This window comes from Dunckerocampus dactyliophorus, chromosome 5 (genome assembly GCF_027744805.1).
Source record: "Dunckerocampus dactyliophorus isolate RoL2022-P2 chromosome 5, RoL_Ddac_1.1, whole genome shotgun sequence".
NCBI classification, from domain to species: Eukaryota; Metazoa; Chordata; class Actinopteri; order Syngnathiformes; family Syngnathidae; genus Dunckerocampus; species Dunckerocampus dactyliophorus.
The window spans coordinates 3,332,293-3,359,507 of record NC_072823.1 but is presented as its reverse complement, the minus strand read 5'-3'; the positions used below and the strand labels follow the sequence as shown (position 1 = coordinate 3,359,507).

The 27,215-nt window shown below is 42.4% G+C and overlaps 1 protein-coding gene across 1 annotated transcript; it reads right to left on the bottom strand.

Moving 5' to 3' along the window:
* Positions 1-1,737: 1,737 nt before the first annotated feature.
* st3gal2 (ST3 beta-galactoside alpha-2,3-sialyltransferase 2) lies at positions 1,738-24,482 on the bottom strand. The gene is made up of 8 exons (XM_054775757.1): positions 24,442-24,482; positions 21,343-21,934; positions 12,384-12,443; positions 12,068-12,201; positions 7,466-7,645; positions 7,353-7,398; positions 4,427-4,546; positions 1,738-4,340 (listed from the first exon to the last, which is right to left on the bottom strand). Exons 1-8 carry the CDS (start codon positions 24,480-24,482, stop codon positions 4,167-4,169), a joined length of 1,347 nt encoding a protein of 448 aa, XP_054631732.1. The 3' UTR covers positions 1,738-4,166.
* Between the last annotated feature and the right edge of the window lie 2,733 nt (positions 24,483-27,215).

Sequence of the window (27,215 nt, the reverse complement as noted above, 5' to 3'; positions counted from 1 at the left end):
ATCGAGATCGGGCCAATCCGGTTGCTGTATAACGTTTGTAACTCTGGGCCAACTCCAACATGGTAGGTGAGGTAATGCGCCTCAAAGCTGGTTGCCACTCGACTCACGCCAACCAGAAGAAGAAAACGCAACACCGGCATGCATACATGTCCGCGGTGTACCGTGGTCAAGTTAGTTTCATGTTAGACGTTGGATATTCGGCTCCGCAGCCACAGCGGTAGTTCCCCCTCACTCACAATGCTGCATCATGGTGCGGGGAGCTCGCATGGGAAGTGCCACTCTAACCACTGGTTGTTTATACTAGGGACCGTCAATAAATCTCTACTGCGTTGAAGCGAGTTTGTTAAAAAGTTATTCTAAATCACACCACAAATGCATCTATAACCCTGTCAAATGATTAGTCCTACCCTAAAGGTATTTTGCACACCCATTTTTTCCAATTTGATCTTTTGTTGGATGGACTTTTATTGGATCTTTTATTGGATTAGGGACCAGACTCACAGAGGTTTGTTACAAAAGCCAAACGATATTGTTGGTCATATTGTGTAATAAAAAAGTTAATTCATCAATACTTTGGTTGCATTATTTTTAATGCTTTGAAAATCTATTTTCATAACCACATTCAATTCCACAAATCCATGTTTGTAAAAAAGCTTGTTATTTAAAAAAAAAAAAAAAAAAAAGAGGTCGGGATCGGATCGGCAAGACTGTTAAAAAAAAAAAAATTGGATCGGTTCGGAAGCCAAAAAATGTGGACCGGGACCTCCCTACAGAGAATATTTTTTTTATTTTCGTAGTTGTAGTTTGAAAATGTGGAGAACTGCACTGTATCATAATGAGCTGATTCTAGTATTTTACTTCTCTTAAGCCCCAATTTTAATCGAGCTCCTACTTTGTATTGCATTCAGTTGTACACACCTGCCGGACAAAGGGTCCGTTGAGTCGGTCGGGGTGGGCAGATTTGATCCAAATATTGATGATATCACAACCAAGGGTACTATCAGTATCGGATTGATACCCAGATTGAGATGTTTTAAGTTATTTTTCACAAATACTTGTGTTTTTGTTGTGTTGTTCATATTGTTATATTTATATATTGTTATCATGTTTACGAACAAAAACCACCTCAGGGAAAACACTTTTGGACACAGGAGGGCTTTGGGCTCAAAAAGCCAAAGGATGTGAGGAGCCAATAATAGTTGATGCTTTTGCACTCTTTCGCTCAAACAATTGTACTGTATGTAATGAAATGGAATAAGGGAATAATTTTATTCTTTTTTTTAATTTTTACATTGTCTTATACACTCCTGATCCAAATTTTAAGACCAGTTGAAAAATTGCACTGTTGGATGTAGAGTTTCAAAATGCAAAAAGCAGAAATTGGAGTGGGACAAAATAATGAAGTAAGCAAATTATTGAAAACAAGCAGTAATCATTTTAAAAAGTGCCACGCCCACCATCTGATGGACAGCCACCGCTGCACTCGCTCAGATTGTTTCTGTAGACGCCTCCTGTTAGCTGCTTCTCCCAATCTCTGTGTGTCTGGGTTGCCTGTGTTTTGGCTGATGTGGTAGTGATGTATGTGTTTATGTTCCGCAGAGCTGGAACCTGCTGGAAAACAGCATGTTGGCTGAGTCAGGCCCGATTGTTTTAAAATCTTTTCCTGTTTCAGAAAGCTAAATAAGCTTTAGGAAAAAAAAGTGGATTGAATGTCATTTTCTGTCTGTATTCACACTGTCCTGATCTGTTGATGGCAAAGGCAAAAAAGCTTTCTCTCTTTGAACGTGGTTCGATTGTTGAGCTGCATAAGATTCAAGATTCAAGAGTTTTATTGACGTATGCACAGTAAAACAGGTAGTTATACTACGCAATGAAATTCTTATTTTGTTCATTCTCCCTAAAAAAAAAGAAAGAAAACACAAGAAAAGGAATAAGAACAGAAGAAACATGAATACCAATAAATTAAAAGCAACAAGAACAGAAGAAACATGAATACCAATAAATTAAAAGCAGCGTGTGTGAGTGCTTCGTTGAGAAGCCTGATGGCCTGTGGGTAAAAGCTGTTTGCCAGCCTGGTGGTCCTGGACTTCACACTCCTGTAGCGTCTGCCTGACGGTAGGAGTGTGAAGAATGAGAGTTGTGGATGTGTGCTGTCCTTGATGAGGTTGTGTGTTCTTCGTAGGACTCTAGATTTATATAAGCAAGGCCTCTCGCAGTGCGCCGTTGCTGCTGATGTTATATCTTAAACTTTATATCAGCTGAGGATGAACAGCCTGTTTCACTTTCATGCTTGTTTGCAATAAATTGCTTACTCAAGTTTTTTGTTTTGTATTACTCCCACTTGTTCTTTGCATTTTTAAGCTCTACAGTACGTTGAACCTCAAGATCCAACCGTGCAAAGTCTAAATTCATGCAATTTTTCAACTGGTCTTAACATTGTGATCAGGAAAGTATTTGTTGTGTTTGTAAATTTTTAAATTGTTCACAAACAAGTTTGTTGATAATATATTTTTTGCCCAAAATCTTTTCTTGCATTTTATTCTGATTAGAATCATCAACAGCTTTAAAGGCAAAATCATTCAAGGATCTTGAAAAATGACAGGTAAAAAGTATCTGTATCAGCAAAACTGGCCCTGCATTTACTTGGTATCGCATCCATACCAAAATGTGCAGTATCGCTCAACCCTACCGTTGACTGCAAATGCTAAAAGATTTATACCGTTGTCATATCCTTTATGCTAAATACAAAGCTAAAGACAAATAGTCAGGAAACGCGTCTGCTAGGAAACATTCTGTGGGTAAGTCTAATATCTTTAAACAGTTATGAGAGCGCTATAGATATTTTTCATGTAGCAAAAATGTAGATATGTCCCATCTGTTTCCTTGTGATAGCGCTTGACATCAAAATGAAATAAACCTAAATATCATTTGTGAAAGTAACAAACCACGTAAAACAATCAAAATGAATGTGACTTGTCTTGAACAGAACAGGATATGCAAGTGATATGGTCATTTCTAAGGCGTCTGGTGGCTCTATACCCCCTCCAGAGAGTTTTTTAATGGCAGATACCTGGGCGAGCAGTCGATGAGGCTGTCAGGTTCAATGATTTCATGTCTTCTTCCAGTCTTTCATATGGGCACTAATCTGGAATGAGCTAAATTCACCAGGGTACAAAAGTGGAGTCGCAGTTTTCAAAAGCCACTGCAGTTTATCGTAGAGCACAAAGTCGCAGCAGAACTCGCAAAACAACATCGACCCCGGACCAAATAATGTGTTTGCTGTGCTGGCTTTGCCGTGTTTTGGCTCTTAAATTAGACCGTGACACACCACATGGGGATTATTAAAAGTCTGATCCAGAAACCAGCGTGCATCCATCCTAGCACAAAATCCTCACGCAGTCAAATCATCGTACTCCCAGATCTTCCCTCAGAGGTGTAAATACTGTGTGAGGTTTCGCAAAGAGTCGAAATTTTTCATATGAACTCCCAGTAATCACCTGCTGAAGTGAAAAGCCATCCCAGTCACACAAGGTTAACCCAGAGGACTCGCCTCTGTAGAAGATGTTAGAGGAACTACTTTCCCACCAAAAAGCTTAAAGCACTGTGAGAAATGAAAAATCTCACTGCTTTTATTCGGAGATTCATGACTGTCTGTCTGCACGCCTACGGTGCAGCACCTTGTGGTGGTCAACATCCACAGCTCAGTGGTTTGTTGCTATTGGAAACAACAAGGCTGCAGAACAACGGTCCTGTAGACTGCTGATGCTGCTCTTTCCTGCTAGACGCAAACTGTATTTATGTAAATAGTGGAGGACTAGCTTCATCAATCCGTGGAAAACAACACGGCTCTCTTCTCAAGCTCTCGGTGCTGAGCCCAGTTCCTGATCACAGTCATGGTTACATGGATCTTTCACTCCTGAGTTGAAGTTGGTTGTGAAAGTAAGCACTGGTCTTTCAGTCTTGGCAATGGGATGTCCCCATGACTTTGTTAGCATATATTTTGTATCAATATGTCACTTGTGGGTTAGTTACTTGAGTCTGATATGATGTGTCGCTGCAATGACTTTTCTTAAAACCCAAACTTGTGACTGTTAAACACACCACGGTGTCGATGACCAAACAAGCTTTCTATCAAGTATCCTCAAATAACCAGCCGTGTTCTTGACTTATTTCCCTGGGAATACGGTGATTTTTCCGGCCTGAGCCAGCCGCTGAATGATCTGCGCTTCGAAGTCTGCATCATGGACCCCCGTTTTTCGGAACTCCCCAGCGTAACGGTTCTGCTCCCAGTAGTGGTGCCAGTTTCCACGGCTGTCCGCCCCAAATCCAAACACATTCACCTGCAGGGGAGTTGGCAACCGAAGTGGATGTGAGTTTCCGAACATGAGGACATTGCAGTTGCCAGATGCTGAAGTTATTCACTGACCTCATCGCAGACGTGCAGCGCGAAGAAGAGCACTAGCATGCCTGTGGACGGGTAGCGGCCATGATGCCTGGTCCAGTGATCGTGGATGTATTTAAAGAATGCTGGGTTGAAAATTTGGACCTGGACAGACGAAAAGAAACTACTTGTTAAGAACTAAGGGCTTACTCATACAAGATCATTTGTACCATGTGAGACTTGAGCTAGATTCCCACTCCATATCCTGGCCCCCCCTCATACTGAGCATTCTGGTTTCGGCATGTTTGCTTGTCCCATCACTTCTATTCAGCTGTATGAGTGCAATTTCCCTGGCTTACTTTGAGTCTTTTCGATGAGTTTGATCGCACAAGCTGACGGCTGTCATGAATTATGACGGGTTAGTAAACTTGACGCGGTTGACTTGAGTTGAGTGTGTTGCTTATCATGAAGAAATTGCGAGGAGTGACTGCATTACAGTCCTTCTTGTTGTCCAAGTGCATGGGTGTGTGCATGGAACATGGGTGTGTGCACGGAATAGTGCGCTGCCCTGGCCTACCTCTTCCAGTCGTGCCAAAGGAGGGGAAGTGTACCCAACTTGAGTACGGCTCAGAGCACTCTTTAGGTGTGAAGTGGGCCCAAGCAAGGCACGATTGGCCTAGTCTGAGCATGCCATCGATTTAAACTCATGCATGGAAGAGGATGAAAGACATTTACTGAACAAAACCAGCCAACAAAAAAAATGTAACAGTACAAGAAGAAAGTCGTAAAATTACGAGAATAAAGTTAAAATTCCAAGAGACGCAACAATCTGAGAGACCTACGGTATATTCATCACGTGATATGAACAAATATTTGTTAAAAACATTTCTGGTTGATCATCAAGCGCAACAAAAGAAGGGCTTTCAGTCTGTGTAGTTCTTACAAACGTTGGAAAACTAGGGATGCTCCGATCAGGGTTTTATGCTGCCGATTCCGATACCAGGATTGAAATCGTCCGATGCCGATAACATGGATTAATTATACATGTTTCAATTTATTAATGATGAGTGCAATTGGCCAGGGATTCCGTATAAAGGGAAATATCAGGACAATTCCAAGGTCCCTTGACTGCCAGCGGGTCCAAAAATAGATAATTACTAATAAAATTAGCAATTAATTAATAAAGGGGATGGGCAACGTGATTTTTTTTCCCCATGGGACGCAGAATTCCTGGCTGCACCCCTGCTATTGGCTATATGATATGAAAAAAGAACCATCTTCAACCACCTTCATTTAGACAAAAACGCATTTGACTGTGAAACTTAGTGAGTATGAGACGCCTTCTTTCAGGAGACTTTGGATGTACGTGAGCGAGCACTCGGCCTGAACCGGTGTCGTCCACCGTCGTCCGATGAATTCAATTGTTTTTCGGGTTATTTACTTAGCCTTGTGACTGTCACGCACATAAGGGCGAGTGTCGGGTCACATGGCTGCGTTAGCTGGCGTTTGACTGATGATCACACCGTGAGCCTCGAAAAGTCACCGTACTTCGTCACGTGTTTGTTCTTCAAATGTCGTATTCAAGCTTTTTAACGTGCTAGCCTCGCAAGATGGGTACAACCGATATTACAGCCCAGGGTATCGGCCGATACCGATATCAATGTGATATCAGCACGAATCATACATAATTTGATCGTTTATGTTGTAGTGTGGAATGTTAGAAAAGGCTAGATGAAGTGTTCTGGCGACGAGGCATGATGTGGCGAGGTTCGAGGTGCTCCATTAAGCGTTTAAACTGGCCTTTACTCACCACCGACGGGGCTGCTCATCTTTTCTGGAACTAAACAAGTGATTCCCAAACTTTTCACCATTCCGTTTTTACCCCTTCCTACATTCCACTTCTACACACTTGAAAAAATATACATCAATATCTCTAAACTTCTTCCTGTGAATTATTTCTCAACTGTTTTGATGCATTTCATGAATTATTAAACACATTACTATACTTTTTTATTTTCATGGTTTATTAATGTATTTTTATTCATTTCACTCATTTCACATAGTAATGTATTTTATTGATTTTAATGATCTAAGCATGATTATATATAAACATACTTATTTGTTCATATAAGACACACAGAACAATGAATGATTTCTTCTGCACTGTCCTGCTCCCCTGCCGAGTTTCAGGCTTTCAGACACCAATGTAGTCACGCTGTTTTTAATTTTTATTCCCATACACCATGACCATTTGCGTACCCCACTTTGGGAACCCGGGAACTAGACAGTAGTTATGTAGTCGTAGTAACAGTCGTTTTACGCTGTTTAGCAATAAATGAGGAAGTTACGAATGCTAAAACACGGACCCATTTTTCATAGAAGATTTGAGATTTAATGTCGAAACAATTGTAAACGTTGACTTTTCAGTAACAAGAACACTTGATGAGCTGGCTGACATAGACTGGTCATCCACCGAAGCGGGTTACCTAGCAGTCCTGCTCACAGAACATTACATTATTTAACCTTTTCAACATTAAGACTCCCTGGGGTTTTGGTGGCTTTAAAGAATCGATGATGAGAAATTCCACGTTTCTAATCTATCTCCAGGTAACGTTCAGTGCCAGCAAAGGAGACTCGAGGCTTCTCCAAGTAAATCTTACAAATCTATACTTTTGGCCGTGCTCCCAAATATGCTGTAAAACTGTGTCTGTGCTGAGGCGAAGATATTCACCATGAAGTCTCCAACGGGTGAGGATTAGTTGGGAGTTTTTCTATTTTCATGGATTAAAGAGTAAGCAGAAGATTAGTTAAAACAAAGGGATGGTTTCTAATCTAACTGTAATCCCCCATCAACAAAGGGGACATACTGTAGTATGTGTGTGTGTGTGTGTGTGTGTGTGTGTGTGTGTTTAAGCATTTGTGTGTCTGTTGTTGTTGTTAGGTGAGCGAATAGCTACAAATAATTACTCACCTTGTCTTTATCCACACGGAGGAACTGCTTCACTGGAGCGTAGGTGCTAAAGAAGAGACAAGTTTAATTAGCCGTCAGTCAATTGACTTGTCTGAACTGTACACTGTTCTTACAATCGAATCTGGCCGCTTGACAGCGCGCTGGTAATCCAAACGAGATCCAGTGTCTTAAAAGGTACCAGGACAAAGCTGACGTTGGCCGCCAGGTTCTTGGCGCTCTCTGGGTACATGAAGTGGTGAGTGGTGTGGCTGCCGGCGTCCACCTCGTAACCCACCGTAGGGGCCAAGTTTATTCTAAGTGTGAGAGGGGAGCAGAATGAACGAGATGAGGTGATGCGGTGTTTCATTCACTCATTCATACATTCATTTATTAGTGGCGGCCCGCCATCAGAAAATCAGATGGTTTTGCTGCTACCTGTTATGTGGCGGTATGCGTCGTTTCTTGCATCATGCATTTACAGACATGAAAGGCGAAGTATTCACTGCAGGAGCGGACCTCCACAAGCGCGGTGCATGTGCACTAGCAGCACCGTGAAGCGTGTCATGATAGCGATACTAGCAATAAAGATTCCGTCATTTGATGAAACTTCATAAACCAGGGGTAATACATAACCAGGGGAAATAAAATATTAAAAATATATATATTTTTTTACAAAAACATAAAAAATGGAAAAAAAACAAAGAGGTGAAATGTTGACACAGATATGTAATAATAACACAAAGATTTGCCTTTAAATATATGTATCACTTTTTTTTTAGCCGCTTAAAAAAATGACATGCACATTAGATTCAGGATTCAAGAGTTTTATTGTCATGTGCACAGTAAAACAGCAGTTATACCATGCAATGAAATTCTTATTCTGTTCATTCTCCCAAGAAAAGAAAGAAAACACAAGAAAGAATAAGAACATAAGAAACATAAATACCAATAAATTAAGCAACAACAGAAGAGACATTAATACAGATAAATAATACAAATAAATAATAAAGTGCTATGAGTGTGTGCGTGTGTTGCGTGCAGCGTGTGTGAGTGCTTCGTTGAGAGGCCTGATGGCCTGTGGGTAAAAGCTGTTTGCCAGCCCGCCAGCAAGTCCGTGGTCCTGGACTTCAAACTCCTGTAGCGTCTGCCTGACGGTAGGAGTGTGAATAATGAGTGTTGTGGATGTGTGCTGTCCTTGATGAGGTTGTGTGTTCTGCACACCAGTGCTTTGGGAAACACTGTTATGCTTCTTCCTGCTCCTTTTTGGATGTGTTTGGATCGTACTGTTGACTTGTATTAGTTCAATTTCTGCCATTCCTGCATAAATCATTTGCCGCCATACAGGCGGTCCAGGGCCAGTTGTTCCCAGTTGCTCAGATTAATCTTTGTCCCTTTTCATGCAGTCTTTCTAACGGAGTCTTGGTCACACACTGCGGCCGCTTTCCAAATCTTAGCTAATTTTGTTCGACGTGAGTCGTCCAGACGACAAACGTGTCCCGTCAATCTCAGTCTAGTTGCTGCTAACAGAGCTTCTCCACTTGGCATGTTTGCCCTTGTAAGAACTTCAGTATTGGGGACTTTGTCTTTGTCATTTAATATGCATGATGTAACGCAGATGGCGGCACTGCGGGCTTGTCAGACACTTCATGTCCCTACGGTGAAGAGGTGCAGCTTCTAGGGCATAGAGCAAGGTAGATACACACACTGCCCGATGCACTTTACACTTGGTAATGGTCTTGACAGCTCTTTGATCCCATAGTCTTCTTCTTAAGGCACTAAAGGCAGCACCTGTCCCTTGGATCCGTCTGCTGATTTCATTGCTGAGCGTGGCTTTAGTATTGATCACATTTCCGAGGTAAACAAAGCTGTGCACAGAGTTTAGTGGGACACCATCAATTGTGATTTTTGGCTCCACATAGTTCTCGTTTTGAGAAGGCCGGTAAAGATGTTAACCTTTAATCCAAACCTTTTGGAGGCTCTTTGGAAAGTGGTGATTATTTCTTGCAGGTCAGCAAAAGAATCGGAGACGAAGGCCGAGTCATCAGCATAGAGTACGTCCTGGATAACTGTCTCAAAACACGGACAACGGCCCAGATTGAAAAGGTTTGACTCAATGTGAGACTGGAAAATATGAGGAGTCTGAGCCTCCAACTGAAACAGTTGCAGTCATATCTTCATGGAACTGGCGGATCATCTTCACAAAGACATTAGAATAGCCGTAAAGGCATAGGAGCTTCCACAACAACACCCTGCCAAGAGTATCTAAAGCTTTTGTGAAGTCAACAAAGACTACAGTACAGTATGTAGAGTGGTCGCTGTTGCTCAACACTCTCTTCTTGTAGCTGACGTAGAGTAAAAATCATGTACACACTGAAGCGGTTACAGTGAAATCCACCTGACTTTTTGGAAGAAGCTCATCTTCAGCCGTTTCAATCACTGGCATCTGTGGAATGGCTTCAGTAGCACTGACTGCCTGTTTGCAATAGACCATCGTTCTGTAATGAGTTGGCCTTCTATGTTGAAAACCGGCGCAACAGGCGATCCCTTAGGTCCGAAGATTGCCGTGAGGGGAGCATGGAATTCTTTGGTGTTGTTTTAGCGCGATCACTGATCACGATCACATAATCACCCAGAACCTATGCTAAGTCACTCAAGTCATGCTGAGTCATGCTGTTATTACAAAGCAAAAACATTGAGCCAGGTTGTAAAACTGGAACAGCGGTAGTCGTTCCACAGGTGGTTCCAAGTAAGTTACTTAACCTCTTAAATCTTGGGCCATTTTGCTGGAAAAGGGAAAAATAACCTTTTTCTCTCCATTTACAACATCTAAAGGAGTAAAGTGGAGACTCGGACCGTTACTGTAGACGTGAACATCTTTGTGTTTGTGTTTGGGAATTTGAGGAATGATTCATTTACTTTTGCAAGGGCGAAGTGTTAGTTCTGAAACGGTGCTAAGTTTGTGGCAATCGTGTTTTCTTATGAAATAATTCATGGCATTCGGACGGACCGCTTGCTTGTTTTTGACCTCTGCCCATCCAAGCGCTTGTGGTTTGAATTGTCTGAGTTTTTTCTAAAATGGGTTTGGTTGAGCTTTTAGGTGACGTTCTTCTGACTACATGGATGTACTGCATGCGTATATTGATACAAGCGTTGCAAAGCAGTTATCATAGCCATGCAAATGCACCCACGCTGCGCCCTGTGCTGGAGTCGGTGCTTTTAAAAGGTTAAGGAGAAGCAGTCAGGGCTGCTGTCTTCTATGAATCAGCGTTTTCATGGAGAAGTAAAGCGAAAGGTTCCTGCATCTCCTGCACGTATATGACCACCTTCACTGTGCCTTGCGCATCAATACTGAATATAATACAAGAAAAATATCTCATTTCCTTAATGCACAAAATCAATTCATCAAAGTCAGATTACAAGTCAAGCCACTGGCGGTGAAAGCTACTGAATATTGATGAAGGCAATAATGTAACACTGATGCGCTCATTTTTAGACAGTGACTAGAATGCTATTAGGATGAGGACAATCTCAGCAGAAAGTTAAGTGTCAGAGCTGTTAAATGTCAGAAGTCTCATTGAAATGACGATGGTATCAACGCGTCGTGTTACTGCACGGTGCCGCATTACAATATGTACTTTTTCAAATTCACCCCACCCATTAGGTGTATTTGCACAAAGTATCGGATCGGTATCGCCGATACCAGCCTGAACTTTACCCAGTATTGGATCGGAAATGAAATCAGTGGTATCACACATCACCAGAGCACACACTACAGCACCTTTACTTCCTTAAACACACAGAAATTGGTGTGACGTTGTGTTTTTTGTTCACATTAACGAGTCACATTTTTTTTGGTAATGCGAACGTCCACACAAAAAATCGGACTGAAACCAAAACGTACGAATTGGGCATCTTACCCTGCAGTGTGAACGTAGCCTGAGTCACGCGGTTGAAACCCAGCAATGGCGCTTCTTGGAGACACTCAGGCCTCTTTCATATGCAAATACAGTATACATCCAATATGCATCCAACGCTACTGCAGGCAGAACATTTGGGTCTCGTCATCGAAAGGCGCCAAACGTCAAAGTTCGTCGACAAAATTGACAGGCACGAAGACAAATGGCGGCCAAAGAAGCAAAAGACAGTCAGTGGCGGAAACAAGATGTCTTGGAAGCGATTACTCCCAACGTCCCACCACTATGATGTTCACCTACATGCTCCTCGCAACAGATGTCACACCACAAACTGCCGTAGCCAAAATTCTTGCCCACATCCTTCTTAGTCGCCTACGCAAAATCATTTTGTTAAGTTATGTTGTTTCACACAATCCTGCTGACTAACATAATCTCTGAACTGATAGATTTGCTCTTGGCACAACACAACGGAGGGGATAGATTGAGACCAAAGGATTTATTCTCTGTATCCGTACCAGCAATATAATTCAACTTCTTAGGATTCTTGACCTCCCAGGAAGCCCATGACCCCCTCGGCCAGCCATTAGCATCCAGGGACGTGCAAAATGTTAAAGATTAAATATAGCATTAGGTACACATCTGTTTACTTTCCTTCTTTTAGCCGTGATGTAACTTTAATGACACATTCCGTGCTGAGTGATAAGAGTATCGTGCTTCTCCGTGCTGCCCTGCAGCCATCTGCCTCCTCCCCCTCACTCGTCCTTCTTTCCCTATGCCTTAGTCTTCTCTCTTTTGTCCTCCGTCCATATCCACTCGTCTCACCTCATGATGTAGTTGTGTTCGTCTATGGTCGCCCCGTACCCGGCCCCGCGTAGGTTTCCCGAGTTCCCCACCACGGCGCACCGCAGGCATCGTCCTGGATCCCATGAGCCATAGGGGGATCTTCCGGGAATCACCTTGGACAGAACACCGTCGTCAAACTATGAGCTTTCATTAAGGTTGAAACACAACTCCACCACGTGGCTGACTTTTACCAGCCTTTTTATAAAAGCCCTGCTTGAACAATACTGGGGTGGGTTCTGTGCCATTCACCTGAGCTGATTTTGAATCTAGTAAAGCAAAAATGACAAAATAATACCTGGAACAACCTTAGTAGCACCTGCTGGATGCTGTGAGGTTTAAACTGGGGCTGCAACATCTGGAGGGAAAGGAAAATATGGTTAGGAGGCTCTGCAGAGAAACAGCATCTGACAACATTTAACAGAAGAGAACACCCCTGTGGACCAAACCTCATACAGGATAAAGGGAGGAGATTCCATTGCAAATACAGGATTTTCAATGGTCTTTTTTGTTAATGCTTTAAACTTCAGGTATTCTCAACATTCAGAGTAAAAAGGCTGTTAAGTGGCAGCTGCTTATCGAATGTTTATTTGGTAATCGTGAGGGTTGTGAATAGTTGCAAATAACTAAGATGCTCATAAAAAAAGTTTATTTTAGACACTTTGTCAAGCCTGGTCTATGTCGATGACGAACTAACAGGAGGCCATCAAACCAAACGCCTCCTTCACTCACGGCGCAACAAAAAATAACGTGGGACAAACAATGTAACTGCACTACACAGACTATGTGGATATCGAAATAAACCCGTACACACCATACATGCATGCAAAACAATACTATTTTATACTAATGTGTAACCCACAAGGCATGCTGGGTAACTTCCTGTTAGGGAAGTGTGTGCGTGGGCTTCCCAGCTCACCTTGGTTATAAATGAGTACAAAATAGTATTGTTTTGCATGTATATTAGTCTGTAAGCATCTATTGTGATACCTGCATAGTGCTGGTACGCCTACATCGTGTGTTCCACGTGTTCTTTTTGGCTGCACCATGAGTGAGGTTGGCGTTTGGGTTGATAAGCTGATCATGACTACTTTCTGTGGAAGTCGAGCTTTAGCAATGCAGGGAAGATGAGATGGGTTTACCAATAATCGCCTAATTGTGGAGATTGTAAGCACAAAATGGTGGGGTTTCCCCATGAATAAAAAATGTTTTCATAAAAAATCTACAAATTTGTGGGGTTGCGAATGCTGAATCACGAAAATGCGGGGATCATACAAAAATGTCAGAATAAATTTAGGCCTCAACTCACTTCACAGACATTTTGGATATGTAGCTATATTTTTAACAGTGATTTGGAAAAGAAGGTAAAATATTTCTCCCATTCATCTGATAATTTACATTAAAAAACAACTGACGACAAATTTTAGTTGGATCAATCCACTTTAAAACCTGGATGATGCGTCTGTGGATTCACTACACCTTCCCTTTTTGCCAAGTACGATTCCTACATTTATGAACTGAATATTTTTTGTAGTCAGAGCATCAAAAACCAGTTTACGACCTTCTAAATATTTTTTTTACCTTTATTAGAGCCCTCTAGACATGAAATAACCTGTGCAGTACTCTCGTATTACCCAATATCGAAGACATAATAAGAGAATATAATTCATTTAAGACATAAAGGAGACTCGTGTGTGCTCGTGTGTGTTACTATAAACGTGCTCCCCTTGGGGACCAGAATGAGGGTGTGACAGGAAGTGATGTTGGGGGTTCACGGTTGAGTTGTAGCTTTGTTTGAGAAAAAAAGGAAATTCTCATTTTGTAAAAAGCTGACCAATCACAGCCTTTACAGTTCGCAACTCGGGGTTACATTTTTTTGGAGGTGAACATCAAGCTACGTGGGAGGGTTTGGAGGGGGAGGCGTGAGTGTAGCGTACGCTGGCGCTTTGGCGCAGGAGCGTAAACCAGGCCTTAGTCACATTTTACAAAAATAAATGACATCTACCAAATCACATGGGCACAAACGTTCCTTCTTACATTTCGTAGAGAAATCAAGCACAACAAAAACCCCTCACTTCTCATCTTTCCTGTTATTTTCCTTCAACAATTCTTGTTTTCACACCCTCACCCACCGTCGGCCTAGTTTTGCTTCTCCCTTACATTTCCATTCATGCGTCTCCCAGCAGTCTGCGTGCCCTCGTGTCTAAATCCTTCTCTTTTAATTTCCCCCGCTCCGCTTTTGTTTCTCCTCCTCCTGTCTTTCTCCAGCTCTCTGGGACGGCCGTGTGCCACGCAGCTCATCAGTGCCGATCAGAGAGCACTAAATCTGTCTTTTTCTCCCACCATTACCTCTCTTACTCTCCAGCTGGTACCTCGTCTCTTCTTCTACATTTCTTCCTACCTCTTTCTTCATCTCGCCATTTTTCGGCTTCTCTGTCTCTGATGCTCCCTCTCTGCACCTTGCCAAATCCAGCTTGGCACATTGTGCTGCTGTTGTTCAGAGACCATTAATCTTCCTCTAAGCTGACGACTAAGGTATAAGATACCTGGCAGCAGCTTCTAACACATGGATATTGTATTTTCGGTGGAGTGGAAACAACGCACGCACATCACACTTTGCACGCTTCCAAGGGTCCACCAGCACCAGCACGACTTCACGACACAGTCAAGTAACAGCTATTACCTGGGGTGCTCCGATCGATCGCCCACCGATCAGTATCGGCCCCTTCGCCGATCAGCTCTGCCTCCATTGCTGCAGCCAGCCTATAGCGACCGTCTCCCGCCCACTTTTCCTTCACGGAGCCAAAACGCGGGACACGCGCCCGTAATAGCCCGAACAGTGGTTGGATTCGTCGGACTGGATGGCCGGCTGTCGATGGAGGAAACCGGGTTTGGTTTCCCGACTGCTTGGGGTTCTGCTGGAGCGCCATCAAGCTACTCTTGCATCTGAAGTCAAGAAGGCGTCTGAGCCGCTAAGTTTCACCAGTTATTTTGAAAAAGTAACTCAAATATGTTTTTGTCAAAATGTTATGGTTCCCCTTTCATACCATACAGCCCAGGGGTCACCAACGTGGTGCCCGCCCCCACGACGACATGAGGCGCCTGCAAGACTGCTTTTCATTCAGGTTTTCAGTTAATAACGTGAAATGTCAGTTGTGGATACCAGCAGTTTGTTAATGTAGCGGTATCGGATGATTTCACTCATGGATGATCGGTATCGGCAGCATAAAAACCTGATCGGAGCATCCCTACTATTAACCCTTACTGACGCACATGCGGAACAACGGGGCAGATGAACACTGGAGCTTGTCACTGTTCAAGTGTACATGCTAAGGCTAATATCACAGGAACTGCAATTAGCAGAAAATGTATGCATTTGAAGTGTTCTTGCAAAAGCTACGCTGTTTATTTGTAAAGCCCTTCATGGAAAAAGGAAGATTCAATGGCACAATAAAGCATTTCATGTCTTCGGGCTGCCGTGTTTTGTGACGTATATGTGTGGCAGGTGCAATGCCTTTCAAATACAATGGAACCTTGGTTAGCGTCATTTACTCATTCAATCCCAGACATTTTACAAAATTCAAGCCCTTCAGTACCGTTACCGGCATTTGACACGATTTTGACTGATTTTTCATGGCAGACAGAATATAGTGTTGTACAGTATGGGTACATAAACATGGAACCTACCAAAAGAAAGATTAGACTCTCATCTTTCATCAGAACAAAAGTTTGTTTCTAACATTTTCTTTAGTGGTCAACAGTAGAACATACTCTAGGTACGTTTCAGGAAAACACAGTATCAGTTGCTGACTAGAAAAGGGAGAAAACCAGATACATTTCCAGAATAACTTTCACTTTGACACAAAGTTTTTGCTTTTGCGACAGCTCAAATATCTAAACAACTATACCACAACATAAACAATACAAAAAAGCAGTGTTTTACATCAAAATAACAACGTATTTACAAATATAACAGACTGAACTATTTATAATTTTCACATGTGGAACTAAACTGTGTGTGCGCACATGTGCACGCATTTGTGTATGTGCATGCGTTAAAATTTCCCCACAATGCATAACCTTCTGCACGCTACACTCCTCCACGCTCTCTGGCTTCCTCCTTGCTGTCGAGTGTGTATTTACATGCAAAAGATCGATGGGGAGCTCTTATCAAATGCACTTGTGCCACCTTGTGGCCGTTTTTATGGCTTAAAACTGCTCTAACAGTGACATCTTTTAGCGTGCACTTGTGGCATCACCTCATTTTGCCTCTTATGCAAGAAAACGTAAAATATACGTCTTTGGGATCGAGTGTTCGGGTTAAAAAAAACGTATATATACAGTACGTCTTTGTTATTGAGTGAGTTAATTCATTCCAGAAGGCCCAACTCTACCCGAAATGGACGCTAACAAAATCAAATTTTCCCATAGGAAATAATGTAAATCCAATGAATCCGCTCCAGGAAGCCAAAAATGATAAATATTTTGAATGGATTGAGTTGAAACACATGGAGGGATTGATTGTTGATTTTCCTATTTTATGCTTCTTCCTTCCCTTTTCTGTTTCTCTACCCTTCTCCTTAGTTCATCGTCTCCCTGTTGCAGTGTGACCTAATGACTTGGCAGCTGTTGGCCTGTGTTTGGAGTCTTTTTGCCATTAATGAGCTGGACTGAGCCCGAGGCGACACGCACTCCCGCATTTACACTTTAAGTTGGATTCACACGTACTGCACAGGACAACAGCCACAAAAGACATGACAAATCATTACAAAAACAAATCTCTTAGAAGATGTATTTATGTCAGGTTTTGAGACCTTACAAGCACCCTGTTGGTGGTGGAAAAGTCCTACTCCTGTGCCAGCATCTTAACATGGATACAAGGAGAGCATGTGGATTGGTTGGCTTGACGACAGCAGAGGATGAAGGGAGATTTGTGATTAGACTTATACCACTTTCTCTATATTGGTGTAAAAAACTTCAAACTGCTTGAAAGGACAGCTTTCCTCTCTGCAATACTTGTACAGTGTTGTCTATGGCTCAGTTACACTCCTATAGTGAGCTATTTGCTTCACGTCTAACCTTAGGACGTATTCATGGTGCCCCACGGCCAGGAAATACAAAGGTTGCCTCTCTGGAGGTTTCCGGATGTTGACCGATTGACGACAGACTGCTTTTTTTTTTTTTAACAGATAACAGCTAAAGCAGCGGACAGGAAGAACTGGAGAGATGCTCAATCGAGATCAATCGAGAGCTCTTCCATAGTTCATCAAGGGAAATCCAAAGTAAATGTCTGCTTTTAAGCTTGACCCTGTAAGATTTTAAAATGTCACATGCAAATTGGTTACGTCAGCATTTTTAAAATCTTACATGTAGAGTCACCAGCGATGTGCCGTGACGTTCATCGCTGGTGAGGCACTGACTCCTTTGGAGTTTTTTTTTTTATGTTTATACACCTTGCTCATTAAGAGGACAACAAGAAAAAGATGAGAAAAAAAATCACTTGATAAAAAAATGTTTTCAAATACTTAATCTCATACATTTTTTTATTAACAGAAAAACATTTGTGTTCTTAACTTTTATTTGCATATGAGGTACATGCACCCGATCTTTCTGCGGGAAAAGCTCTGATACTTTGTGGTAAAAGTCTGATCACCTCCTGATGAGCTTGGTGAACATATGTACCGTATTTTCCGGACTATAAGTTGCTCCTGACTATAAGACGCACCAGCCAAAAATGCACAATGAAGAAGAAAAAAACATATAAGTTGCACTGGACTATAAGTCACATTTTTGGGGGGAAATTTATTTTATAAAACCAGAGACCCGCAGAGACATTTCATCTTGAAAGGATAAGGCAAGTTATAGTAATAATAAAATGGAGAACAACAAGCTAAATAGGCGTCTGTTAACGTAACGTGAATAGGTGGGATGTTAACGTAACATACTCAGAGTTATTCAGATAATTACAGCCTAAACAATATAACATAACTAGTTTAAATGTAGCTTGTAATCTGCAGAATATGATTTTCTTTTTGGGGGCATTTGTGTTCCGTCTTTCACAGTTAAGTTTTACATTTTACATTTTCAGGAGTACAGGAGTGATAGGATACTGGCACACAGGCCTCTCGTGGATGTCAGTGTGGAAAAAAAAACATACACTAGGTCCCCAACTTACAAACACCCGACTAGCGAACATTCACGGATACGAACACAAGCCGACTGGTCTATATTTTACTTTATGGTCCTTGTAGCTGCTCAATCAGTATTTATACTGCTACTGTACATGCTTGACCAGTAGAGGGCACTGTGACACTGCTAATGCAGCCTTAGAGCTAATGGGACCAACAGAGGAGAGATACAGTGGAAAGCTAAATGGAAAGCTAAATTATACAACCCGGACAGAGCGTGTGATTAAAGTTTATGAAGAGTTAATAGGCCTGCTTAATTCTACACCACCCACAGAACACGACCTCTTTTAGAAGAGTCTAACCACCACCACCATTTGTCCTTTTTTTCAATAACTCCTCCTCCAACTCCACCACAACCAAGGACGTATGCTCGACCACTCCTCTTCAAGGGTAAATAACATTTATCATTACGTATTATTATATCATTTTTATGATTGTTTTTTTCATTAATTATCCTCGTTTAATATTACTACTGCATCCAAACTCATATTTACATACATACACATATACTGTATATGTATACACGTACATGTAGTACCTTTATCTTTGGTAATATTACCTTTTCCCCGACTTAAGAACAATTCGACTTAAGAACGGTCGTCTGGAACCAATTGTGTTCGTAAGTTGGGGACCTAGTGTATATAAGTCGCTCCGGAGTGTAAGTGGCAGCACCAGCCAAACCATGAAAAAAAGTACGGTGATCCTCCATCTTAGCGGTCAAATTCATTGGTCCATTCAGCAGAGCATACAGATATCTTTAATGCATTTGACTTGCTGCTCCCCAGCTGGTGCTGCTGCTGAAACAAATGCTGGCTTTTACTCTCTATGGACGGCAGACATTGCACAGGCTGTAGAAAGCTTTGTATTGTAAATGTTTCCGCATACATTATGTTGTTGGTGACATGCTGACAAACAAAAACTGGCAGGTGTCATGATTCAACTCAGTGCACCCCCTGAGTGCTGTCAGATGGTAGTGTGGGTTTCACGCACTAAGCGTAAGCCTCATCATAGGTTTCTGCCCTGTATTTGATCAGGAACTGTGCAAATTTGTAAATGTTAAAAATGATTGGAATCATACAGAAAATACATTTACAGTCGTCCCTCGGGTTTTCAAAAATGAATTAATAAATGATTGCTGTTTCATGGTTGACTATGGCCCATTATTAGTCAATTAGTCGTTGTTAGTCAAGTATTCTGGCCACTAGGTGTCAGTAATGACACAAAACAATGATGAGCCATGACAAAGCCATGGCATGTCACACAAAAGTTCTCCTCACATTTTTTTGTAGAAGTTGTAAGTTTTTGGCTTCTAACTTTGTCCTTCCTCATGAACAAATTGTAGGCTAACTAGTTAGCTCGCTAGCATGCCATGCTTAAAGCAATGGCTGTCCCTGCAGTGATCCTGTAGCCTGCCCATTAGCAATGTGGTGTAAACAAAGAATAGTAGGAGTGTAAAGGTGAGGGGTGTTATTTCATGTTTACATGGATCTAATGATGGTTTAAAAAAAAAAACCACATTCAGAAGTCATTCTATGCTCTATGAAAATAATCCGTTGGTTTATTAACATTGAATCGTACTTTGCGGAAATTTTTATCGCGGTCTGGTCCAGAATCAATTAACCGTGACAGACGAGGTATGACTTTTTTTAACCCATGGGTCAATGCAAATACAATCAGTTACACAAGAAACAAGGAAGTAGTTCAGTGGACGCTAATATCACGTCTTGAAGTCTTATGCAGCGATCAAGTTTTGATGTGACAAAAATTTAGTTGGTTCAATCAAGTGCTGAATTGCTGCAGCTTCTGTTTGGACTGCTTGGGCTGCCAACCGTCACTATTCAACAGCGTAGCGTAGCCCCTGCAAAGCGGAGCGCATGGATAAGGTCATATACTGTAAACATAACTATACGATATGAGGCGTTGTGATACGCTGTGCTCTCATACAGCACATCCACTCCCAAAGAGCACAAGTTTGTGAGTTTTTGTCTTGTCAAAGGGTGACTGTAGACCTTACACCTCGATGCCGAGAGCGACAACGAAAGAGGGAGACGAGACTGACAAAGTGTGTGACGAAGGACTTATGAGGCTGTTCTTTACTGGTTTTAGTTCCCAGGGGGAAGGCGATGAATGACTTTTCTGGTAGGCTAATGTTTAACTTGTCATGTTACACGCACTGTTCGGCACTGTTTGGAAAAAGCATTTATTTAACCAAAATTTAAAGAAGTATTTCTGTGTAACCTCTTTGTGTTTACTAAATATCTTATAGACACGTGTGACCTTTATGTTTACAAATCTTTTTTCATCTTTAATGGGTGTGGCTTATTTACCAGCGCACTCTAGTTGGGAAATTACAGTTGTAAAACAACTAACTAAGATGATATCAATATGTCACAAACTTGTTTTCTGGAATATGTGTATGTTTCTCTGTACGTTCTTGACTACTGCTTGCAAATGGAAGAGCACCTTATGCAAGCTGAAGTGCTTTTGACTATGCAGACTTTTAATGACAAGCCATTCATTCACAACATAATAATGTGAATGTGAGCAGCCGAAAATTAACTGAGGGGGGCCGCCCCAAACGAATGAATGCATGGGAAACCCTGCGATTGGTTGCATTTTTGGTTCTATGATCATCAGCACTGGTACCCTTCTATACTCGCATCACATTAAAAACAAGCAGAGAGAAGCCAAATAAGAAGCAAACACGAGCACTTGAGATGCTCACTGAGGTGAAGTCTCAGGAGGTATGCTGACATGTCGCATTTTGAGTCACTTGACAGATGTGTTCAACATCGGTGATGCCACTGTAGTTTTTTTGTGTAAGTTGTCAAGTAGTCGTGTTGAATCAATAGAGCTGCTTGGGTGCACTGACTGTGCGTGTGGTGTTTGCAATACAATCCTTTAAGAAATCGTTTTTTGAAAAATCCACTTAAGTTTCCAGAAATGCTAGGATCAAGAACACCCTCCTGTCTGACATAAAGAAATGGATCAGGAGAACAACATGGAGGTGCTTGTGCATGATGTCAGTGTTATTTGGAACATGTGGAGTACAAGTGGGTTGTTACTTACCACCCACCAGTAGTAGACATCAGAGGGCAGCTGGACGTTGTCTCTGGTCCACACAGGTGAGATATCTGGGTCATAGTTTTCATCAAACCAGTCCGACACTCCAGGGTCTCCAACACAGCGAGGGCAGGCACATGTTTTCTGTTGCTGGCCATCAGGGGGGGACAGCCTGTGTGCGCCCACGTAGCTGGGCACCAGCTTCACACGCCTAGACTCCTCCCACCCGGGCGGCTCCAGGTAGTGGAAGCCGACGCTTCCCCGGAGCGAGACGGAAAAAAACAGCGAGGTGAGAAAGACGAGAACCAGCGAGCCGAGAAGAACCAGGACTCTGCGGGAACATCTGACCCGTCCTCCTTTGTCTGCTCCGCTCCCTTCCACGTTATGACCTCGGCTTAGCCAAGGCCTCAGCTCTGAGAGTCTGGACGTACCTCTGAAAGGACCCCCACCCCAAAACCCCCAGCGTCTGTCCCGGTGCAGGGAGGAGGAAGGGATGCGGCCCCCCCATGGCCATGCCCCCACAGCTGGGCCTGCCAGCGTACCCAGCCCACCGCTTCTTGTGCTTCCAAGGTCTGCTGTGCGTACTTGGGCCAACCTCCTGGTTTAGAGCTCTGGACTACGAGGTCACGCGCTCTGTCATTTTAGCCACGACACAAACACTGTCACACTTGATTTGGCGGTCTTCCGGCACGAGTTCGATGTGTCTCTCCTATCACACGCTGAAGTTGCAGTTGAATGACACACAGCTGCAGTCTGAGACGTTCGGAAGTCTTGTGTTTTCCATCAGGACAAGCTCCGCATCTGATTCTGTATCCTTATCGTTGCCCTGACTTGCCTCATTTTCTTCTTTCCTTGTCCTTTCTTAGTTTTAACAGCAGTATCCAATGGTGAGATCCGGCTAAGATTTAGGGTAGATGCAGCAGGTCGTCCTCCTCTTTCTTGCCACCATCTGTGCAAGTGATCAGGCTCTGCTTTCTCTCTTTCTCCCTGGTGTTTTTCCTTGCACTGTAGTCAGAGCCCAGGAAAGCTTGCACTCTAGTTGAGAGCTGGGGAGAGAGGGAGGGAGGAAGGCTGGAGGAGGAGGAGCAGTAAAAGGGAGGAGGTCCGGCCCGTTGGGTATTCCGTCACGTCTCGAGCCATCCTAGACAAAACGTAGCCCGGTGTGGTCTTGTTCGCACTCTTTCTTTTCTCCCTGTTCACTTTCTGCCATTGTTACCTGCTGACTGCTTATGTCTATTTTAAATTGACCCTTTTCTTCCAGTGCTCCGTGAGAGCGTCTCTGCTTAGGGAATTGCCAGCTCAGGATCTTTAAACACTCGAAAAAAACCCACCATTTAGTCAGTCTGGTTATCTTTTTTAAGATTTTTCCAGCAACAAATTCAAAAATCCACAAGACTTAATCCAAGGATCCCAGAAGCGGATTTTGTGTGATATTGTCACAAAACAAAAATCTTATGATGTTTCGCTTCCACTTGGCCAGGCCGGGTGGAGGGATGCGGACAGGAGGTGACAAAAAAAAAAAGAACCAATCAGTCCTAAATCTCATCTTCTCTCCAGCTGGCTTTGAGAGGACAATAGCAGGAAGGGCGGGGGCAGCATCTGTCCTGCAGGCCCACAGGGTGTGTGCATGTGTCTGTGCGCGCCACTTTGTGCCTTTGATTGAATGTGTGTACGCTAGGGCTGCACACCGTCTGTTGGTTGTATTGATTTAATTTTGTGTGTCTGTGTGTGTGTGTGTGTGTGTGACTGGCAACTCTCACAGGGCTAACTGTTGGTGCTAACCTGCTAAGCTGGCATTTGAAAGCAGCACCACTGTGGCCGTCCCCTTCACGCCGACCGTTAGCTCCATTTCATTCATCTCAGTGCCCTTTCATCACGGTTGCAAGGTGTGGGTGAGTGAATTTATCGGCTTTTTCCCAATGCAGCAAAACTGTCGTATTTCTGTCCAACCTGTCTAAGGCACAGATCACGGCCTTTGGGTAAAAACTGAAAATTGTTCATTCCCTATTCAAGCATTTGTGTGTTTGGGAATCCACATGAATCATTCTCATCGGACACAAGCTGCCTCTTCCATGGACAACCTGAAACAACAGCGAGAGAGAGAGAGAGCGAGAGAGAAATCAGCCACTAACCATTAAGCTCTATTTTCCATCTTTATGTAACAGTTTTCATAAGGGGAAGACTCCAGACGTACTGTGTCCAGTAATCCAAGTAGTATTTAATGAAGCGTGCATGCAGGCTTGCATGGTTTAGGTCACGGCCGTCCACATTGTCAAATGACAAAAATGACGGGAGTATTTTAGAATGAGTCAATGTGGTTTGCTCACTTCAAAGACGGGTGACCTTTTCGAACAAACGTCATCATGCTTAGAGTGGAATGAAAAAATAAATACAGATCTGGAAAGCCCTCGCAAGACCTTTTAATTCGATGACTCAATATGTTTTGTTGCAAATAATGAACTTTCACTTCTGGCAATCTCCTTTTTAGATCAAAGACAATCACCACCGAACACCTGTTGGCTGACTGCAGTGGGGGGGAAAGTGTTTGATCCCCAACTCATTTTATATGTGAACACCTTTACCAGTACATACATTGTATGGCAGGTTGATTGTAACAAAGAGAGACAGAAGGAAACAAATGTAGAAAAAATCCAATCCAATCATCCCTCGCTGCATTGCCGTTTTCAAAAAAGATTTTTTCGCTGTTTCGTGGTTGACTATGGCCTATTATTAGTCAAAAAATAATGGAAGACAAGTTATATGTAGTAATCTGGTCACGAGGCGTCAGTAATGTTAGGGCCCTGTCACACCTTGACCATTTAGCCAGCTTACACCAACGTATGAAAAATGTGGCCAATACGCTGGCGTACGTCGAATAAGTTATGGGTAAGTTTTGTATATGTTAACAGCACGCGGACGCACGCCGGCATACGTCATAGTACGTCTAAGTCGTCCAAAAATTTTGTGCCCGCATAAAACCTTTCGACGTATCTCAACATATGATTCATTCGTCCCACATCCACGGGCAATAAGTTATGCCATCGTTGACGCCCGTTCACACACGTTATTTGTAAGTTACGTACAAGTCGTAATACGTCAACATACCTTGAGACAAAACTGTCTTCTTGGTGAAGGGTGATGGACATGGCGGCTTGCATTTGCAGGTAAGTTTGCAGCTTGACCAGTAGAGGGCACAGTGACACTGGGAATGGAACCAACTCTTTTTTGATTTTCTATCAACTTTATTAATGCCTTAGCAAGTCACAAATCCATGAGTGGTAGCATATGCAGCCTACACCAGGGGTCTCAGACTCGCGGCCCCCGGGACGATAGTTTGCGGCCCCCATCTTAATATGAAAGATTAATATTCGTGTGGCCCGCAAATCTTGATATGAATGACACTTGTTGTGTGTGATGAATGAATGAGCGAGCGAACGAGTCAAGGCGGTGAGGCGTTGGACGTACTGCCCGGCCGAGGTCTCGCCCTCGAGACCCATATACCTCACCGTGATTGGTTTGTTCAGCTCAGCACACGACAAGTGTCATTCATATCATATCACATAACTTATTGCCCGCGGATGCGGGACGTATGAATCATACGTTGACATACGTGAAAAAGTTTTATGCATGCACAAAATGTTTGGACGACTTAGACGTACTACGACGTATGCCAGTGTATTGTTGTATTATTATACGTTGGCGTAAGCTGGCTAAATCGTCAAGGTGTGACAGGCGTTGGGCATAAATTGTGAACACCGGCAACAAGCTACGCATTCATTAATATAAGTTGTTTATAAGTTAGAGAAACGTTCTATATAAGTTACTAATACGTCATGTTTACGTCGAACTTGTTATGTATACGCTATGTATACGCCCAAAATTCAACATATGCCATCAAAATGATCACGTCCGGCATGCGCTGCCTAAATCGTCAAGGTGTGACAGGGCCCTTACATTGATGAGACACGTCGTTATATTACATTACCTGGATTATATTACAGTTCATGGAGTCAGCCAGTTTTCCAACTTCTCCTCCTATTCCGTGTGGAAGTTGTACGATTTTGGCTTCTTACTTTGTCCTTCTTACCCGCTCCATTTGACACACGTAAATAAAACAATTAAATAAATTGGAGGCTAACTAGTTAGCGCCCTAGCATGCTATACTTAAACCGTGGCGTCTTTTGTGTCTCTGCAGTGATACCGTAGCCTGCGCAATGTCGATAATGCTAATAATAATAATGGATAATGCGAATAATAGGGGTATTATTTAATGTCTACAGGGCTCGAATAATGTTAGAAATCGGATTTAGAAAGTCATACACAGTTTTCTAGCACCTGTAGAAACACCACCAAGACACATACTCACACCATAGATTTTAGTGAGCTGTTAAACATACCCCTTTTTCCCCCCAGCAGAATCTGTGTAGGTGCTTGTTAGTGTTCCTATCATTTGTCACTGACGCCAAGTGATACAATTAACTTGAGTGTGAGACTCGCCTCTTCTCCTTTGGGTTTATTAAGATCTGGACGTAAGTCCATTTATTATTCATTTGTAGCGCTGCAGCAAACATACAGAAAAGTGTACTACTGACAGGATCTATGCTCCCGCTATATTTTCAATTTGGCTCCCCAGCGTCCTCTCGGGTCCCACAAAGCTGTCGCAGCCTTTTAAGTGTGTTGGACCAGCTTTTCACTAAACAAATCTGCACAGTGACGGTGGCTCATTGCATTACAATGACGCAAAGCACACTGAGCTTGCTTTCCATCAGTCCAGGTGTTCAAGCCTTCCAGGTGTTCATGCATTTCTACATCTCGCCAGCAGCCATCGGAGTGTGAACTTCACCTTTAGATTTTCTTTTCTGTTGAATTGATTTTACACTGGCTTTGTAGCAGCAGTTGCCACTTTTAAATAGCGATCCACCCCTCCCCAAGGTTTTTTTTCAATACGTTCCATTTGGCGTATACTGTACATCGTTTGAAAGCTTAACAAAGAAACTTAAAAAAAACAACAACAACAGTGGCAAAAATGGGGAAATTAATCAAAAGTCAAAATATTGAGAGAAGAGTTGTAATCTAGCAAGGACAAAAAGCCAAACTTTCACAAGAATAAAGTCATAGTATGAAAACAAATGTCCTTTTAGTAGCATGAAGTTTAAATATTAAAGAAAAAAGTTTTTTTAAACGTCAAAAACAATGACTAAAGTTGTCATTTTTGAGACTTAGGTTGGGTGCAAATTTATAGCATAGGAATAAAGTCAAAATATTAGGAGAAGAAAAATCTACAAGAAGATAGTTGAAAAAAGCAACAGCAGAAATTTTACCAGAATAAAGTCAAAATATTAAGAGAAAGAATTAGAGAAAACATTTGCAATTTTATGAGAATAAACTTGTAAAATGAGGAAAAATATAATTTTAGTAACAATGTTGAAATAAGGAAAGCTGAAATGAAATATTTGAAAAAAAAACTCAGCAGAAATGGAAAAAAACAGCTGTAATTTTATGGGAATAAAGTCAAAATATTAAGAAAAAAAGTCAGAATCGAATGAAGAACAAAAGTCGCAATTTTACAAGAATAAACCCATGTTATTGTGGAAAAAAAACGTCATTTTTAGTAGCATTTCACCTGTATTACATACGGCTTCTTAGCATATCTCTATGTGTTGGTTTACAAAATATCAAAGTGGCCCTTGCGTCCTTTCATTTTTCAGTATGTGGCCCTCGCTGGAAGAAGTTTGGACACCCCTGTTTTAAAGCCTGATGCCATCTCATTTTTACAGCTCGGTGTTGTGACTCACTGTATTTGCTTGTGCTCCATCCATGCAACAATGGCTCTTAACTGGTGCTGCAAATATCAGTCTGTCGCCTCTCATTGTCGTTTC